Source organism: Triturus cristatus, chromosome 2_1 (genome assembly GCF_964204655.1).
Source record: "Triturus cristatus chromosome 2_1, aTriCri1.1, whole genome shotgun sequence".
Classification (NCBI taxonomy): domain Eukaryota; kingdom Metazoa; phylum Chordata; class Amphibia; order Caudata; family Salamandridae; genus Triturus; species Triturus cristatus.
The window spans coordinates 1,089,274,576-1,089,294,631 of NC_140581.1; the positions used below are offsets into that span (position 1 = coordinate 1,089,274,576).

The 20,056-nt window shown below is 44.0% G+C and overlaps 1 protein-coding gene across 12 annotated transcripts in view; it reads right to left on the reverse strand.

Annotated features, from left to right (window-relative positions):
• ANKRD17 (ankyrin repeat domain 17) overlaps positions 1–20,056 on the reverse strand; it is a 1,008,651-nt gene that overhangs the window by 792,371 nt on the left and 196,224 nt on the right. For all 12 annotated transcript variants that reach the window (XM_085636371.1, XM_085636340.1, XM_085636333.1 and 9 more), the window contains exons 4-5: positions 5,961–6,108; positions 5,599–5,746 (exon numbers count right to left, since the gene is read on the reverse strand). In XM_085636371.1, the coding sequence (XP_085492497.1) occupies positions 5,599–5,746; positions 5,961–6,108 (296 nt within the window). The remainder of the gene's footprint in view (positions 1–5,598; positions 5,747–5,960; positions 6,109–20,056) is intronic.

Genomic DNA, 20,056 nt, shown 5'->3' on the forward strand with positions numbered 1-20,056 from the left:
CCGTCTCTGAATGGCCATCTCCAGATTTCCTGTGCTGGTTTTTAGAGTATATGTGGCATAGTCCCCCCACTCCACCCCCCTATGCTTGAAGTTAAACATAGTTGTTGTGTCGTCTGTCTGCACTAGCACAGTTCTCCCCTCCGTGTGCACATGGAAGGCTTTTTGAGCCAAGTACATGGCCTTTAGCTCCAACACTGCTTCTGCTGTGTTCCACGCCCCCCCCCCACCCTCCCCGACGTTCAGGTGTCGTCTGCCGCACCCAGATTGGGATGCATCTGTTGTGATGCTTACTGATTGAGTTTGTGTCCTGGATGGTCTCCCTACTCTTATGTGCTTTATGTGCCACCAATTTATCTTTTTCAGCGCTGCATGTGTGAAAATCACAAAATCTTCCCAACACGCTGTGACCTGTTAGCATTTGTTTGAGAGTCACTACTGTATGAGTCGCATGTGTAGCCTGCAGGATGCCATCATGAGTTTCATCACAGCCCTCACTGTCAGAGATTGACTCTGGTACAGGCGAGTCTGGTCTTCCAATGACACTTCTCATTTGTAAAAAGGGGTTGCTTTTACCTTTCTTTAGCTCAATAGTGCCCCCAGGGAAACCTACTCTTGCTCCAGTGTCACATGATTTTTACATACTTATGGAGAAACCCAACCTGTGAAGAGTAAGCATGACTGTTTATACGTACCTCTGGTCTTGCTTTTACAAATCCACCTTCACTAGTCAGTCGTCTAAGTGCTGGTTTTAGCTTAAAAGGTAAGAGTTTGAATTGGTAATGTACCTTGTCCGCTACGAAACCAGAGGACCTGCTTGTATTGCTGATTCATCTGTATGTGCAGGTAGGCGTCCTTAAGATCCTCCATGGCCATGTAGTTTCCCTTTTTGGTAGGACATCCTGAAGTGTGGTGATTTTGAAGTGTTGTGTCTTTACATACCGGTTTAGTAGCCGTACGTCCATTATTGGTCTTTGTGACTAATCAGTTAAGGCACCAGGAAGTATACAGAATATATGCCCTTGTTCATCCGATCTTGGGCTAGTTTTTGCAATAGCTTGCGCACTTCCTGTTGGAACGGAGAGCATTCTTTTGGGTTGAAACTTTTACCTGGCACGGTTGGTGAGCTTTTGTTCGGAAGGTCTGCCCCCATGGGTGTCCATGTTTTTGGGTCCATTCGGTTCCTTATGTTTTTGCCATCCTTCAGCTGTCAAGTGTTTTGCTAAGGCAGTTTGAGGGCTTAGAGTCAGAGTTTTATGGCTGTTTTGTTACCTTTCACCATTTCTTGAGGTCAGCTTGCTTCGCTGCTCTAAAGGCCGGGCCTCTAGTTTCTTGATGTCTATCACACCTTCCGACTCCGCACTATGTGCCGGTTCAGGGTCATTGATGCTTTAATTTTCCTGGTCACTGGACAGGCTCAACTCTTTCAGGGAGCACTGCTTCTTATGAGTGTCACCCACAGCGTAGTGTACCTAGCGTTGTCTTTACCTCACCTTCAGTGTCCAGGGTTCAAACCTCAAACAAACCTCTGCATTATGGTTTTTTATGAGGCAAAAATTACAAGTATTGTGCAGATCATCCTGCACGAATTAAGTTGGATGACAGGGCAGAAGTTAAAGGGTATAGTATCAATCTCCTCCTTACTTACTCACCTCCCTGCATTCTCCGGCACATGCTCCTCGTCAGGGGTGCAAAAAAAGGCCATATTTCTGGCTTTCTTTTGGAGGTTTTTGTTTGATTTAAAACCGATTTCGCTACTTTTTCTTCGTTCTCTCAGAGTTCTTCAGTCTTGCTTCCGGACCCAATGGAAGTAAAAAATATATAACAATGGTGACCATGCGCAGGAACTTCTGGTTTGCACGTCTGATGTCACAGAAGGGATCGACATACTGCTAAATGGTCAAAGACCATGTTTAAAGAAAACCAAAAAATACAAACAACAATTCTGGAGGTTTGTTACAGCAGTGGGGATCTGCAGGTTGAATTTCTGAGAAGACCCTAACGATGAGGCAACGAAAACTTTGAATAGTGTCTTTTGGCTGTGGCTCTGGGCTTGTATTTACGTCTGTCACTGTACACGGGGATGCATAGTATTATGGACACAGTTCTGATCATATTTACTATTGTGGTCATCCCCATGCCCCAAAACTGACTCATCTGAGTCAGTATCATGTGCTGGCTGCACACTATTTTTTCTAGAGCTGGCTCACCTAATGGCAATTCGACAGGTACATACTTGCAGTCTACTGTCTGGAGATGCAAAGGTGGTGCCGGCCACAAGGCCAATAATGGTCTTCAATTGTTTGGCAGAGATAAAACAGGCTTTAAAACCCATTGATGCAGTAAGTATTGAATGTATGTGCAAGTAACAAGGATTAACCCCCAGACTGTCCTGCTCCTCTTCAACCAGTGACCTCATTCTTGGATAAATGCCTGATGATAACTATCCATCTCACTGATGTCTGTGCCTGCGGGAGAGGATCAGAGGACCTACAGAAGCAATACTGGTGTGATCCATATCGGAGAATGGTGTGCATAAGACATGGTGAGAGCCAAAGGACGCTGCAAACAGTTGATGATAGGGGTGCTACTGCAAACATGGTTGTCAAAACGTAATAGATATCACAGTTGACTCTATGGACAATGAAGTAGTTATGGGTATGACAGTCAACAAAGTTAGTTAATACTGTCTATGATAGTCCCGAAGATAAAGGTACCTTCGTCTCAATGAGGTATGCTTGGTGGCCGGTGCAGATTGCTTAGCTATCAAGGAAACATCAACAGACTTAAAGGTTTCCTTAGTCGAAGAGAACTTCTCAGACATTGATGACAAAGGTTTCGTCAAGTTGAAGTTGTTGCCAGTTGAAGGCTGAGGAGATGCTGCCAAAGCACCAGAGGTCTTCGATCTGTTATTTTGTGAATGCTGACTGCACCTAAGGGGCAGACACAGAGGTTGTTAGGGAAGAGGATCACAAGAGTCTCCCATGAGGGGACTCTAACAAAATCTAATCTGGGCCTCTTCGGCTAGCGGGGAAAATAGCTTTTAGATTAATCCATCTAAGGTGACTATTTAAAAAATAAATAGGTTCTCAGTGTCCTTATCATTAAGGTTTTTATTGACAAAATGTGGGTGAATTTCTAATTTCTTCGCCAGATGTCCTAATTAATGAAGGCATTTATTGTGTGGGTCATTGTAACATCCCACTGGCACCACATGATTTGCAATGTTTTAAAATTGCCTAGTTTGTGATAGGGTGTCTGGGATTTAGAAGGTTCAAAGGGGTCAGCAATCAGTACAACAGGGGCAGAGGAAACTTTCTAACTTATGTAAACGATGGCGAGAGGAACGTGTAGTTCAAGAATCAACAGCAGCGTTCTCATAACTCCTGTGTTGTGAGCTTTACTTGCAGTAAGAAATATGAGCAGCTAAGACTCTGTGGGGAGTTGGAGTTAAATGTCTCTCTACCTGACTGGCCAGAGATCAAGTCACATAATGAGATGGCAGAGTGTCTATGGATGTTTTTAAAGATTAAGTGTATGAGGACACTACAGTATTTAAACAGACTACTGAGGAATCTCAGCACAAAAGGGAATATTCAAGCATGTGAATCTATGAAAGATTCAAAGATGGAAGAGCATGAGCATAAGACTCATTAAATGCATTCATTGTGTACCCCTACTAAAGGGGCAGAACTATAAATTGATCAGACCAATGCATGACAAATCCCGACACATTAGAAGCTAATCTGAAAGTTAAACTACTGGCTGGCTAGCTGCTTGTTAGCTTTCCAGTAAGAGGCATGGAAGGTGCAAGTATTCACCTGAGAAATGATGGCTAATTTAAGCCCAAGCAAACATTAAAGCAGAAACAAAGTCACAGGTAATCTTTCCATGTACATCTTTTCATTAAATATAGTATTAGCTTAAATGAAGCCTACATCTATGAGTTCTTGAACAATTTTTTTGTTTGAAAGAAACCGGATTCTCGTCTTGCAAGTCATTTTAGACATCCTGTGGAAGGCTGGCCCCGCCAGCTATCTTTATGCCAAGACAGAAATTGCCTGACTGACTGGGCTGAAAGACTTCAGGACAGTTGCAACATGCCAAACCAAAAGTTATGTGGAGACAATATTCGCTCTGCAACTTAACATGACTGATTCCTGTCAAAGGTGTGCTACATTTAGAAAGAAGCAGAGATTCCATATCCCATGAAGATACTGAGGTTCAACGCACTATTTAGCAGTCATCCTAAAATGGGGCCAGAATGCATAAAAACAGATTACCTGAGAATACTATAATGGTAAAGAAAGTAATATTTATTTTGGCGTGCATAAAGAATTTCCTTGAGTGTCTCGGGTGATAAATAGCAGAAACACACATGCACAATCCTAGATGATAGAGAAGTGACTAATTACGTTTGAAGCGGTATGGAGTGGGCTCAACAAACACTGCAGCTGAGACGCATTTAATTAAAATGTATAAACTACTGAAAATAAAATCCACATTTTTGATAGTACTTAAAAGGTAAAATTAGCAGCCTTCTATTTACCAACAGAATTGTACTCCGGTTGAAGCCACGCTCCTAAAATTAAGGTTTACTTAAATCCTGAAATCTTAACATGCGCACAAATCGATTGTGCAACGAAAATAAAATAAAAAATTACCTAAAGAAGTGCTTATGTTCAATGAATCAATAACATTATCCTGACAGGCTAAAGATTTTCACATTATATCAACTAACGTACCAATATATACCTTTATACAAATAAAGCACAGGATTTGCATTACTTTAATGACCTAATGTCCACACTCAAACTACTTGCCTGTTCGAAACCTAGCTTTTGCAGTCACTCGTCTCCAAATCAAATATCTCTCAGTTTAGTTTAAATGGAGGAAAATAATGATTGAGGGCACAATAGATTACTAATTAATAAAGCTAGTAAAGCAGAGGATGGTGTAGTGGGCAAAGGCATATATGCCTACAATTAGGTCTGAGGATACAAATTTTGGGGAAGAGAGTTCACTATGGAAAATTAATGTCACCTTCCTGCAATGCAAAATAAAAAAAAATAAAGAACTACTAAACAGTAAAGAGCAGCGGTTTTATCAAAAAGAACGAGATTTAATTCAGACGATTTAATAAAATCCTGTGCCATTACAAAATACCTACAAAAAGGTCATTATCAAACATCTTTTAAATGCATAGTTGATGAGGTAAAATTAAGCTTTAACACAACTTCAGCTCAAGTAGAAATATGTAACCCACATCATAAAGATACCAAGGACCATTTGCATTTGACTGAAGATTATCATCACAATTACCTCTGGTCAACAACGGCACAACGCATTCAAGTTTTTAAGAAAACACCCCTGTGACAATGATTACACTCTGCAGCCTTAGCCAAAACTAAGTATGGAAAAAGCAATCTAGTGAGGAAAATTTTAAAATTAGGGTGTTTTATTTTTCTTAAAGTGGGGCACCAGTTCAATAAAACTGAAGGTCAAATGTTTTCTTCTTCTACTCTCAGCAATGCAAAGCTTTTTCACAGTTTAAAAACACAAATATTGCAACATCTGTATACTAAAAACAACAACAATTACCTGTGGAAGACTGTGCATTGACATCTGCACCATGAGCTAGCAGCAGCTTTACAATTTCCACATGCCCTCCATTAGCAGCAGCCATTAAAGGCGTAATGTCCCCCTTAATACCCCGGTCTTCTACGTTGGCATGCATAGCGAGGAGAACCTGTGTGAGAGGGGGTGTGGAGGAGGGGGGGACAAAAACAATGTTAACACTGATGAGCAACAACGGTTTCTCAGAGAAGTCTGTGACAGAGTGATAAACACAAGTTTTTGTTTTATATAACAATTTTGATTGATCCATAATTTACATCACAAGCACTAAATGGTGAAATTGGACAGAGTAAATAAATATTTCAGTCACAGAAGATAAAACTAACCTGGGCAAGCTCATAGTATCCAGCTGAACAGGCTAGGCAGAGGAGACTCTCCCCTTCTTCTGTGTGCTCATTCACGCTTCGGCCTTCAATGAGCAACTTTCGCACAGCATTTACATCCCCTTCTGAACAGGCTTCTGCCAAACTACGGCTGTGAAAACAGACTTAATTAAATACTCAAGAAATGTTATTTAACATTGCACCTTCAAAACCAACTGTCTTTTTACTCCAGAAAGTGCTTGCAACGTACATGTGAAATCAAATAGAGCACAAAAATTAAACCAACTTAAGATGCAGCGTTTGAAGAGAACATGAATAGTTCATTTTCCTACAAAATAAATGCATAAGTAATCATGACTTAACAGTCTAGTTGGACCAGACTTTGCATACTGAAACATAGGAAAAAATACTGTATGCCTTTTAAACACGGGCTGGCCTTCCAAACATTCCTCTCAACCCCACAAACTGGGGCGCATGTAACCTACTATGAATGGAACCCACCTTTCAAAGTGAGGCTTACATAAACAAAAAATGGAGCACAGATTTTGTAAAAAGTATCAGTTCGCAGCAAGTACAGATTCTCAGTCACTTCCCAGGCACACATGACTGCACAAACAAGTCTATATTTTACCACTACCTATTAGGTAAAGGTGTATATAGAGCCAGTCCCATTACTGTCTTCAGTTTTCATTAATACCTAAAAAGGTATCTCTCTTTCAAGTGGAGATGTATGAGAAGGAGATAGACCGCTGTATGAACCTGGAAGGGGCTGTGTATGCAGTGTAGGGGTACCCACATAAACACTAAGATTAAAAAAGACTGGTGTCTATTCAGAGATGTTTTCCTCGAACCCTGTAGTAGGAGGCTTTGGACTCTAGTCCTCAAAGTGGTGATTGCAGAGACTCCTGGGATCATATAGGGGCTCGTGGAGGGGAGGTAAGGAGGGAGGTGAGAGGGGCTGTGCCAGTCTCATTAAGTGGTCTGTATGTACTCTGTTTTAAAGTAAATGTGCCAATGCTGCATCATTACTGCAATCCTACCTCCTTGTCTGGGTTAGGGTGGAACTTTATAACATGAGGTGTTAAAAAAAGGTTATCTAGGAGCTGCAAGGGTAAATAAAAAGGATCGAAAGAGAATTGTAAAAAACAACACGTTTGTGTTGGAAAGTGCCCCTTTATGACATGGTCACCCACACTTTTTTCCTGGCAAATTATGTGACTGCGAATAAAAGTGCACTGAGTTTCTGCTAACCAGGTCCCCAGTGCCAGGGGGCTCTATCAAAACTGCACTACTGTTCCCCCAATTAGCAAAACCTTTAGCACCCTCTGTAAGTCCCTAGTAAATGGCACCCTGGTTTGTAGGGCCTGAGGTACTTAGGATGGTCCCTAAGGAATGCAGCCCAGATTGTGACACCCTAAGGGTCCACTCACCAAGCACATGAACTACTGTCATTGCAGGCTGGGTGTCTTGATGCAAAAAAAAGTGACAGCACAACATGTCACACACCAATGTGTGCCATGGCCCTAACACTGCATGTAATATTTGTAAGTCACCACTACAGCAGGCCTGACAGCCCTAAAGCAGGGTGCAGAATATTACATGTGAGGGCAGACCTGCATGAGCAGATATGCCCCTGCGCTGGTCAGTCCTATTACTGCCAGTACAAGTGACCAGGGAGCCATTTTAAAACGTGCTGGACACTGGTGAAAAAGAGTTCCCCAGCTACATGAGGTCTTCACTGTAAATAGGGATGTTTGGTATCAAACATCTCACATTGGTAAACCTACACTGATGCCAGTGTTTGATTTATCAATGCATGCACCCAGAGGGCACCTTAGAGGTGCCCACTGAAAACCTACCAGCCTCTGGTGAACTTGCCGACTGTTTTCTGCCAGCCTGCCACTTGAGACACTGTTCTGACCTGCTAGCGTTTGCACCTCTCACTCAGGAGACCCAGAACAAAAGCCTGTCTGGGAAGATGGAGACCACCCCACCCTATTTACAGCCTGCTTCTGGATGGACCCACAAAGAGCTACCACCACCAACCTGAAATCATCGGGACTCTATGCTTTTAAAATTAAGCAACCTCTGAATCTTTCAAAAAATGCATCCTAGTCCTTAAAACACAGACTCCTCAAATCTCATACAGAAACCCTGGTTTCCGAACCCTACTTTTGTGTACGAATAAAGGAGCTTCAATAAGTGACCACATATTTAATACAAATAGACAAGCACAATGGATTAAAGGCCTGCTCTCACTGCTCTTGATCTCTACATCCAGAAAAACACCTCATGGTCACTACCTTAAATGAGTTGAGAAATTTTTCCCTCTAAACAAGAAAACTGCATCGGTATCCAATTCCTCCTCCATTGCAGACCTTCCTAACTCTGTAGGCATCACTAACTCACCTCCATCACCTGTAGGGCCTGAGCCCGCACCCTCCATTCACCACACTAGACTACAGTCTCCTCCCACACACGGAGCAATTACTACAGTTACATAGCCAAGTTACCCACACCTTCACCCTGACTATACATTTGACCCTCCACTTGCCTCAACCACTGTATCCCCCGAATAATGACCCCCAATGACATACTCTTAGCACTTCCACTCACCTATGTCTTGAGCTCACCCCTCCTAACGCCGATCCTACCACCACCCATGATCCACCCATCCCAATGCCTTCTCCCCCTTTCCATCTACACCGTAACTCCACTGACATCACTCCCTTGCCGCCTGCCCAGTTTCAAGACTTGACAACCCACCCCCATACCTTACTTGAATCCAGACTAGAGGAGATTACAAAAAATTCAAAGGATCTCATGGAACACTTACATAGACTCATTTGCATCACAACAGAGATGACCAGAACTAGGAACCAGTGGATAAATATTCTCATTCATGACCAACCCTCCACCCACCCGACCACTGCTCCAAAAGAACTACCTTCCAACATGACCCTTCCTTCCCCATCGCCCATGCAACGGAGTTGGAGAACTTGACCCTATCCCTGTGCTCCTACGCGACCGATTAAACGGAAAGTCCCTCTATAGGACAATGATATCCAAACCCTCCTCTTATCATATAACTCGTCACACCCTGATAACATTGATATTCAGGAACCAAATCAATTCCATCCCAGAAAACTCTCAGAGAGCCCCTAGGATCATCCATTGAGCGGTCAAAAAGCAGAACCGCAGGAGAGTTATCCTCACGCAGACTACTCCAGCAAAACACAAGCCCCAATTGAAATGCATGCTAATCATTTACATATAAGCTTCAAAGCACACGAGATATTGCTGACCTTATCCTCGCAAATAATCTTGACCGCCTAATACTGACAGAAACCTGATTAAATGACTTCTCTGCTCCTATCCTTGACACACTAGTCCCGCCTAACTATGGCATTACTAGATTGGGTAGATAGAATAGACCAGGTGGAGGCATCGCTTGCATACATAGCATCAACCTGTCAGTTAAACTGGCACAACTCCCCGTTCTAGCCACCTGCGTAAACCTATGCCTTCTTATTGCATGCAACAGACCTCTCAGCAAATTACACATGATTTACCAACCACCAGGAAACAATTTTGCTTTCATAGAGCAAATCGTGGAAACCATTGTAACAGACACAGGTCAACATTGCACTCAAATCTTCCTTGGAGACTTCAATCTCCACTGGAATGATCTAAATAATCCTGTATTTCCCAGCTTTAAAACCTTGTTTGCTAACCTAAACGTGACCCAATTTTGCAACAGCCCCACAAACAAAGGGTCGGTCTTAAATCTTCTTATTGCGAAGCCCAATTCAATACAATTTAAATCTATCCGCCCCTGTGACTGGACAGACCACCACCACATCGCATTCCTCATCACAGAAACGAAACCCGGACTCAGGAAAAGGAGAATGCCTAACATCACCCGTAAGGAATTGACCTCTCATCCACAACATCCTCCCTCCTCCTGGAGAGATGTCAGATGTCCATGATCTTACAAATCACTTCACTCACTCACTCCATGAAGCCTGTTCTTGACTCAATCGCCTCATTACAACTAAAAAGAGCGTCCTCCAAAGTCTCCAAACCTTGGTACAACGGTAGACTCAATACAGAAAGAAACAACCTAAGGCTAGCTGAACGTCAGTGGAGATCAGCTCCGTCCCTTGAACACCTCAAGCACCTCTAATCATTGAGGAACAGATACTACAACAGCATCTAAATTTCAAAAGGAAACTTCTACAGAAACAAGCTGGATCAAGCCAATAACCGACCCAAAAAATATTTTAACTACTAAAAATATAATCGAACTGCGCTCCCAATCCGTCCCTTGCTGGATCCAGTCTGCTACCAAACTGCAAGGAATTTGCCTCCTTATTTCTTCCCAAGACAGAAAGTATGAGAAACAATTTGCAGACAACTTTGGAAAAACGTCCTCTCTCACCTCAAACCATCCTCACAGCCACTGGACTACTGTTCCCTCTTGTTCCGCTGAGTACATCTCCAAAAATAATACCTCATTTGAGGAAAGCCCAATTCACAAGATTCTAGCACACCTGAAACCCTCAAACCATTTCAATAAACCTCTACCTCCCACCTTCTTTAAGGAGGAGCTCATACCTTCAATACTCCCACATTGGACCAAGATTGGCACTCTCACCGATTGCCTAAAGTCCACTCAGCGCCCCCCATCCAAAAAAAAAACAGATCAAACCAACTAGGTTCTCAGATATCAGGGGAAGTGGCAATAGGCCACCACCACTGGCCAATAATATTTCTATTTCCGCATGGTATGACAACTTTAACCACTTATATTCAGTGTCATGTGTGTTGGGTACACAATCGACAATTTTCCTTAGGTAACTGTTAAGGATTTATTTTCTCTGACAGCAAGATCAGGACCTGCATTGATTCAATTGCTAAGGCAAAAGCCCCTGTACCCTTGGCATCCCTGGCAATGTATTCCTATACGATAGAGAGAACTGGACAAGTTATGTTTGATCTTTAGCCAATGAATTAGAGGAGGGGGTCCAAATACCTAAATTCTGGAAGGGAGCAGAGGGGGCACCTATGTATTAGAAAGGGGATAGGTCTTCACTCTGCAATTATAGGCCCATCAGTCTTAGACTGTGTCTAAAAGCTGTTCTCCCGAGCACTCCTTGCGAAGATACAGGACTGGATCAGTGAATATAACATCTTGACCCCTTCAAAGCTGGCTTCAGACAAAAAACGGGCAACATGGATCAGGTGTTTTGTTTCCTTCTTCTGTCTTGGAAGACTCTGCTTCTTGGCCATGGAAGCCTCTATGTAGCTTTTATTAACTGAAAGACTGCTTTCGATCTTGTGTCAAGGAATAAGCTATGTCAAGTCCTTTAAGTCATGGGGCTTCCCCTTAGGATTTTATCTCCTGTCATCCGCCAGCTTACTGACCCAATCAATGTTAGCAGGGGAGTACGTCAGGGCTGTGTACTGGCACCCACACTGTTTTACCTCTTTATGAATGGTGTTGCCCAGTCTCTTTCTCAAATTCCAGCTGATGCCCCAATCTACTGGGGGGGGAAGGGGGGGGGGGGGGGAAATGGGCTGATGGGGGCTGTCATTATTGTTTGCTGATGACACGTTATTAGTTCCCAAAACACCAGAAGGGCTCCAGCTGGTTTTAATTCGTTTTAAAGACTTCTGCGGCTCCCGTGGATTAGGGGTCAATACATCAAAGACAAAGCTTTCATTGCTCAATCCTCACAAATCCTATAGAGGTAATTTATTATTGGGAGGCGTTGCACTGGAAAGGGTTGGCACCTTTGACTTTCTAGGTATCACACTTACAGAAGATATGTCTTGGAAGCCCCACGTGGCCAAGATGTCCTTCAAGCATAGGCAACTAGTAGGGGCCCTGATCAAAGAACAGAGCACCTCATTCAGTAAATCAGTAGCAGCCCCCTTCAGATCTATGATTCCAAAGCAGTAAGATCAGCTCTCAATGGAGCTGAACTGTGGGGCTATGAAGAGATAGATGACCCTATTAAATCACAACACACGTTCCTGAGGTACCTGTGGTCTCACTACCCCAAAGCACGCCTCTCCACCCATTAAGGTTGGACTTGGGTACAGTCCCAAACACAGATAAGGCTAAGCTATGCCCTCTTCTGTTTTGGCTGCGCATAAGGTCTACCTCTTAATTGCTCCCGTAAGCCAATGCCCTTAGGGAAGTTAGTGCACTCGATTGTTAGGTCTCGGGACCATCCGGTCTGCCGAAGGCAGAACCGGAAGTCCGGAGAATTAATGTTTTGGAAAAGAGGGGCTTGAACCCGCCCCTCTTCTCTCCTCTTTTTCATTGGCTGGCCTCTTGAATGCTGGCCAGCCATTGGAGAAGAGGATTGTCTCTCCGAACAGGCCCCGTCCTTTTCGGATTCGGGGGCGTGTTTTTTGCGAGTTCTCAGGGCGTGTTTAACACGCCCCCGAATCCGAAAATGCCGCTGCCTTTCTCCGAGGGATTTCTGCTTCACCTCGGAGAAAGGCGGTGGCGTGCTCGTCCTCTCCCTCTGATTCTCCGCTCACAGTTCTTCTTCCAGTTCTTCAGACCTCGGCCTGCCTTGAGGAGTAACATTTGCTTAAGAAGGAGAAAAAAATATACAAAGTTTGCCGAGCAAGGTCAAAGCCAATAGCTGTGGATTTTGTATAGTGAAGACGAGTTCGTGCTCACACGGACACATGGAAACATAGAACAAGGCGGAAGAAATGGAGACGAGAGGGGTGCAAAGGGAGGGCGATTAAGGTGCGGTAGTGCACTACCCACGAAGGCAGGGTGAGAGGGGAGAGAGGTGAACACATGAGAAAGGTGGGCGGCACAGCCCTGGCTAGAAAGAGGTGGGCGTGAAAAAGGGAGGGCATTATAGGCGTGCAAAGGGGAATCGCGGGTAAAGGAACAGTGGCGAGATCCGGGGGCTTGGGGTGAAGGGGGCAGTGCAGATCTGGCTGGAGGAGGGTGTGGGCATAAGGGGACACAGGACAAAGGGGCACCGGGGAATCACGGGTAAAGAAACATTGGTGAGATCCGAGGGCTGGGGGAGGAGGGGGCAGTGCAGCCAGGTGCACGTGGACACAAGTGCATCATTATAAAGGGGCGCAGGGGAATCATGGGTAATGGAACAGTGGTGAGACCGGGGTAGGGGAGTGCAGGAGGCAATAGAGATGTGGCACGGGGAAAGCTTGGGGTGCAGGATATGTGCCCTCTAGTCTTCGGCAGAGGCAGGAGGTGGCCCTGGAGAGAAGTCTGCCCGAGTGAGATGTGCAGTGCGAGAGTGCACCAGGAAGAGTAAGGCACACATTCTAAGAGCAGCTTCCGGGTGAGCTCTGGGGGCAGATGTGTAATAGGAGAGAAGAGGGGTGAAAGACAGGAGGAGAAATACAATAAGATGAAGCGAGCCGGCCGATTAAAGTGAGAGAAAACCACGAGAGAAAGCATAAGAATGGGGAGAAGTGGTGACTCTCACTGCAGTGAGGGCAGCGTGCAGTGAGGGCAGCGCCCACTGCAAGGTCATTCAGTGCAAGGAGCTCAATGCAAGGACACTGCAACCAGGGCAGCTCTCACTTTGATACCGCTGAAACCAGGACAGGTAGCAGAGCACGGCAAGCTTCCAGTGCGATGCCAATGCAGTAAACAGCGCCCAGTACGATGCCACTGCAGTAGCAGTGCCCCAGTGGGATGCCACTGCATTGGCAGCGCCTCAGTGCGATGCCACTGTAGTAAAAGCAGCGCCCAGTGCGATGCCACTGCAGTAAAACCAGCGCCCAGTGCAATGCCACTGCAGTAAAAGCAGCGCCCAGTGCAATGCCACTGCAGTAAAAGCAGCGCCCAGTGCAATGCCACTGCAGTAAAAGCAGCGCCCAGCCTGATTTCATAGCAGCATGTTAGAGTTCAAATGCAGGGTCACTGCACAAAGGCCACCTCCAGTGTGCTGGCACTTCAGGATTGACAGCCCAGAGTGAACGTCAGTGTTGTGCTGGCAGTGTCCAGTGTCACAGCCATACTGCAGCTACCAGTGCCATCACTGCAGTAAAAGCAGCTCTAGTGTGAGGTCACCGTTTAATGGCAGCTGTCAATGTCCATTGTCAATGCAGTAAGAGCAGATCCCAGTGTGCCACTGCTGCAGTCTACACAGCTCTGTGTGGTCACTGGAGTATGCAGCTCCCAGGGGATCTCGGTGCTGTGCTGCTAGTGTCCACTGTTCATACATGAATGGCAGCTCTCAGAGTGCTGTCAGTGTCCCATGTTACTGCAGTAATGATAGCTCTCAGTGTCCAATGTTACTAGAGTCATAGGAGCTCTCAGTGGCCAATGCTACTGCAGTAATGGCAGCTCTCAGTGGCCATTGGTACTATATTAATAGGAGCTCAGTATGTTGTCAGTGCCCTGTGTTACTGCAGTAATGGCCGTTCTCCGTGTGCTGTCAGTGTCTTAGGTTACTGCAGTAATGGCAGCTGTCGGTGCCTATTGCTACTACATTAACTGGGGCTCTCAGTGTGTTGCCAGTGTCTAATGTTTATACGTTAATGGCAGCTCTCAGTGTGCGGTTTGTGTCCAATGCTACTGCAGTAATGTCAGCTCCAAGTGTGCTGTCAGTGCACAGTGTCACATCAGTGAGAGGGAGTGGAGTTGCCCTAACGGCTAGAGGGGGTGGGGGGGCGACCTTGAATCCGGGTAACTGGGTTCAAGTCTCGGCAATGACGCTGAACATCATGTGATTCTGGGCAAATCACGCAATCTCCCCATGCCTAACAAAACAAGCATTTGCAATGCAATAGGTCTTGCATTTGCGAGAGTTTGAACTATTGGCATTGCAAATGGCAATGCCTTTTATTTATCTGTTTTTATAACCTGCAAGTGGTGTGTAAACATGCACCTTGCACTTATAGTTCTTGCTTACGAAAAGCAGGGCTGGCAGTAACTGTCAATCCTTGTCAGGTGATGGGTGGGAAGGGCTTTTGGTGGAAGGCGGTTTTTGGAAGCAAACTTGATCGGGGTGGTAATAATGTGGTGAAGTTGCTTGGTGAATGCATGCACAAACCATTGTGAGTGAATTGTGCACTCAGTACTGGGATCCGTGTGTATTATACACTATACACTGTGCTGTATGTGCGTTATGCACTTTGTAGCAGGCTTTGTGTGCATTATACATGAGGTACTGGGCAGTGTGTGTATTCTGCTGTATGTGCAGTTGCCTGCATTGTGTACTGGGCCATTGGCTCAGCCTGCACTTTGTAGCTGGCTAGACGAGAGCGGCTCAGCAGTCACTCTCGCACCCCAGAAGGATTCTTCAAAAGAACAGCTGGTTTGTGACCGATGGAGTGAAGTGTAAACGGAAGGGGTCCTGGGTGCCTTCGTCTGTGCTGCGGGGGGTGGGAGGGGGGGGGGGGTGGTTGACCTCTTAACGGGCTGGAGACAGGGAAGTTTATAGTCCCTGGAAACAAGGAGCGCATTTGAGGGAAGGGACGCTTCCATAACATTTTACTTCAGTGCGCTACTAAGGGCGCAGCTTGGCAAACAGTGACTAGGGTTTGTATGGTGGTCTGTGATGGGATCGACAGCCTTCATTATTTTAACCAGATGTGCACGATGTGTGGTGTGGGGGTATGTTTGTCAGTTTGTAGCTGACGAACGCCACAAAACACCGTTTCTAAAATAATCTGAGGGAATTTAGCAGCCTAAAATGCCTAATGTTTGTCATTTTCAGGGCGTAACATTTTCGTACATGTGCTGGATCCCCTTGCGCAGAGTGGTTTAAATTTCATGTTAGACATCGTTCGAAGCATCTTTTTTGTTTTTTTAAAGTCACGACCCTTCCTGCAATCAGTGCCCCAGGGCCGGTGCTCCGTTTGCCGCATAGCTGTGACTGCTGCCCCCAGATTTTAAGAGATTGGCACTGAGATGTGAGGTGATAATTTAGCAACCAACGCTTGCAGGCGACATGTAGTGTAGCCGCGGATGACTCCGAAGCCCGGACTCAGTGCAGATGGTCCAGGCCCTGGGGCTCAGCGGCAGGGGGCCGTGGGAGTATGGGGCTGTTGTACACTGAAGGAAAACAATCTCTGGGACTTTTTATTGAGAAGACGATGCGTTTGTGACGTAGGAAGACACCCGATGGCTCTAATCAGAGGATGGCTGAAGTGCGGTGTGGCGCATAAAAAAACGTTGTTTATAGTTAAAGCGCAATGTCGCGGCATGCAGTGAGCGCTTTTTCTGTAAATATAAAGCGGGCGCACAATTTAAAAAAATAACAATATTTAAAGTTAAGGCGCGATGGCACGGCATGCAGCGAGGGCTTTGTGTGTAAATATAAAGCAACTGCAAAAGAGGTGCTGCCACCATATTTAAAATTAAAGCGCGACCCTGCATGAGCGCTTTTTAGGTCGAGAGTGATTAAGCTATTGACATTGTAAATAACAATGCAGTTTCTTTAAATGTTTTAAATACAAAAACAATGTCAGGAGCAATGCCAATAGCTCTAACTTTAACAATGCCGAGACCATTGCATTGTAAATGCTTGTTTTTAAAAGATGGGCTGGATACGGAGTATGAAATCCTTACTAGCGGCAATCGGCCTAGAGGGTCTTTGTGATGTTAAGGACCCGCACTGCTGTCAAAAAGCAGTATATGGATTGGGTAGCACACGCTTCACTTATTAATCAATCATGGGGACGTCCAATTATTGAGTTCGTGGATTTTAAATTGACTAATTCACTATATAAATATCTAGCCAGTATCGCGTCACCTCTAGGTAGGAAACTCTATATGCAGTTTAGGTTCGGCTCTCTTCCCCTGAACTCCCTCAAAAGCCTTTGGCGCCATCCTCACACTTCTCAGTTTTGGCCAGGTGTACTTTACAGCATTGACAACTGCCCATGTATTTATTGACTGTCCGGTGCATTCTCTCCCAAGAGCCAAATGCCTCAAACCAATTTGCAAGCAGCTGGGAGCACGTAGCCATGGTTTAGCACTCCTCTGTATCCTTAGATCACACCCTAGACCAGTGATAGCTTGCTCAGTAGCAAAATTCCGAGGTTATATGTGGGCAATTACAAGGAAATTGCTAAAAACGTGAGCTAACTCCTTATCCTCCCATCAGTTTTAATCTTCGTGGTAGCTCATAATATTCTACTGACGCCACCTTCAGAATAGGCAAAGGTTTTTTCTATCCTGGTTTATTTTTTTCCCCTTGTGCACCAAGTGGTTAATCCATAGAATTACTGTACTGTAGTCTATTGCTCGACTGATGTTCTTGGTATGTTATTTATATCTACTGTTTGGTTTTATCCTATTCATATAAGCTGTATCGCACTTGCACCTTTATGGTTGTATGACGGAATAAAGTTTTATGATGATGACTTGAAATAATTCTGACCTATCTCCAATACTATCATGGCGAAGATCCTTGAAAAATGTGTTCACATCAACTCTATAACCATATCGATCCATTCCACCTATTAGACCAATTCCAATCCGGCTGTCGTCCAGGGTATAGCACCGAATTGGCACTAAAAATGCTGAATCAGAACCAATCTTCCCTTTCAATCCCCCATGACTTATCGTCGGCATTCGATACGGTTAAGCATGATAACCTACTAGACCTTTTGCGACTCCGTATGGGACTAACAGGATCAGTCAAACTGGTTCACCTTTTATCTCCAAAACAGGACTCAAAAAGAGTCCAGGTCAATCACTCACTATCGCAGACGGCAGGGATGTGGAATTCCTATAGCCCGACGCCCGGGACATATGTTTTGGGGAGAAGGGCAACAAGTTTTCATGTGTATTTTGTCCTTGGGACAAGTAGGCCCAAACCCCTGCAGTACCAACCATTTGGCTGCTAGGTTACAGTACCACAATATGGATCAGGGAAGAGCACTGTCTGCAGTTAAGGTAATACTTGTGTCCATGTGATATTGCTGTTCAAACTTGTATTTATGGTTCATTAACGCAAAGCCTTTATTATTAGGGTGAGCGCTCCAAGTAAATGTTGTATGCTCAGACTGCACTACGGACAGTGGTTCCAGAATAAAATGTGTGAACACGTTTTCAATGTTTAGCAATATGAGGCTATGTATACTGTTCCCAGAATTCTCTCTGATTTGATGCAAATATTTGTAGAAGCTTGATTCTTTGCTTTCAAAATAAAATGTTCACAAAAAAACTGCAAAAACATTTCGCAAAACTACTGTTAAATTTTAAGTACCATTTCTTTGCAGCATAATTTAATAACATTTGTTGATGTATGCTAGTATTTCCCCAAAATATTCATAACAGAAAATCAGTGTTACCAGTTTTAATAAGATTATGGGAAACATACAAAGAAACAAGCATTGGTAAAGCCAGTAGGTCTGAAGTTGTTGGTCAGCCTTTTGGTGTTGTCAATGTGTAACTTCTTTTGGCATGGTTTTTGTAAAACCTTATTGGTGTGGGAGCTGCCGGGCCCTCACCATTATAACAAACATTGGCAAATGTAAAAATAGTTTCGAGTCTCAAAAAGCACACATTGTCACAGTAATTCCTAGCACTGAACAAAACGACTGTCGATATGCTCCTTGTGAAAGAACATTATGCTCTCACTCACAGTGAAGACAGAGACACAGAATTTTTTTTTGTGTTGAAATTTTTTATTGAGTTTTATAAGACGAATACATCAGAGCATAAACAACAATAAATAAGGAGAAGATAAATCCATGTTGAAATAAACAGTGCAAAAAGGTACTGATGAATAAATATGATATAAATATGCATTTAAATAAAAATACTAGTTGAAATAACAATTAGATCAAAACATAGAATGATACATAATAAAAAATAACCTATAAGGAAAAGAAAAGGGGGAAGACCTAGAAAATAAAAGTGCAGAAAATATAAATGAATAGAACGAAGAAAAAGTAATTAGATAGAGACAGAAGAACGCATCAAAGGATGAAGCAAAGGATGAAGAAGGCAAAGAAAAGAGATAAACAAAGAACAAAAGAGGGTAAAAGCTGATTAATGTGCTTGGGTAAAAGTGGAAGCAGGAGGTTCAGCAGCATTTGATTTAAGAAATGGAGACCAAGTTTGAAGAAAAATATCAGCTTGGTCCTGAAGATTATAAATTGTGCGTTCATGGGAGGCTGTTTGCATCATTGCCACCAACCAATCTTCCTGAGAGGGAGGTAAAGATGATTTCCAATGACGCAGTATACATATTTTGGCAGTAGCAAGTGAGGTATGAAAAAGGCGGAGTTGTGGTTTCGAGAGCTTTGGGGAGTGACGTAAATCATGCAAGAGAATGTTAGTTGGTGTAAGTGGCAATTTTAGGGGCATAGTGGAGTTCAAAGTAGCACCAATGTAAGTCCAATAGGATTGGATACTAGGACATTCACAAATGATATGAGTAATATCACAACATGGATTGGAACATCTCCAGCAGTTAGAATGAGAGAGAAGACCAGCTTGGTGTAATTTGACTGGAGACCAATGCCAATCATGCAGTATTTTAAAAAGACAAAATTTGAGCCTTGATTCTCGGGCTCCCTTATTTAAATTCTCTAGAAGCAAGTCCCATTCAGTATCTGAAAAGGAAATTGAGAGACGAGATTGCCATTTACGCTGAAGATCGTGTGAAAGAGATTTAGAAAAAAGATGAGACGAAAAAATGTTGTATAGACCAGAAGTAACACCTTTAAATTTCCCCCAAGTGTGCAAATAGGATAATATAGGGGAGTCTTGCAGTAGCCACGGTGATGACCCCATATGGGCCTTCAAACATTGCTGAAGCGGACGGTATTTAGAAGAATGATGTAGGGGAAGATCAAATTCTACACTAAGCTGAGAGAATGGCTTAAAATCCCCATCATGAAGAAGTTGATCCGGACAAAGGATACCTGCAGCTCGCCATTCAAGCCAGGATAACATACGACCATTGATACGAATACCCGAATTATTCCATAGGGGAGCCTTGATATGGATTCTTGGATTTGAGCCTAACAATCTATGACTTCTCTGCCAGGATTTATGCATTTAGGCAGATAATATAGGGTTTTTCGGGTCAAGGCGACTAGTGCCACTACCATACAGAGGAGTAAGA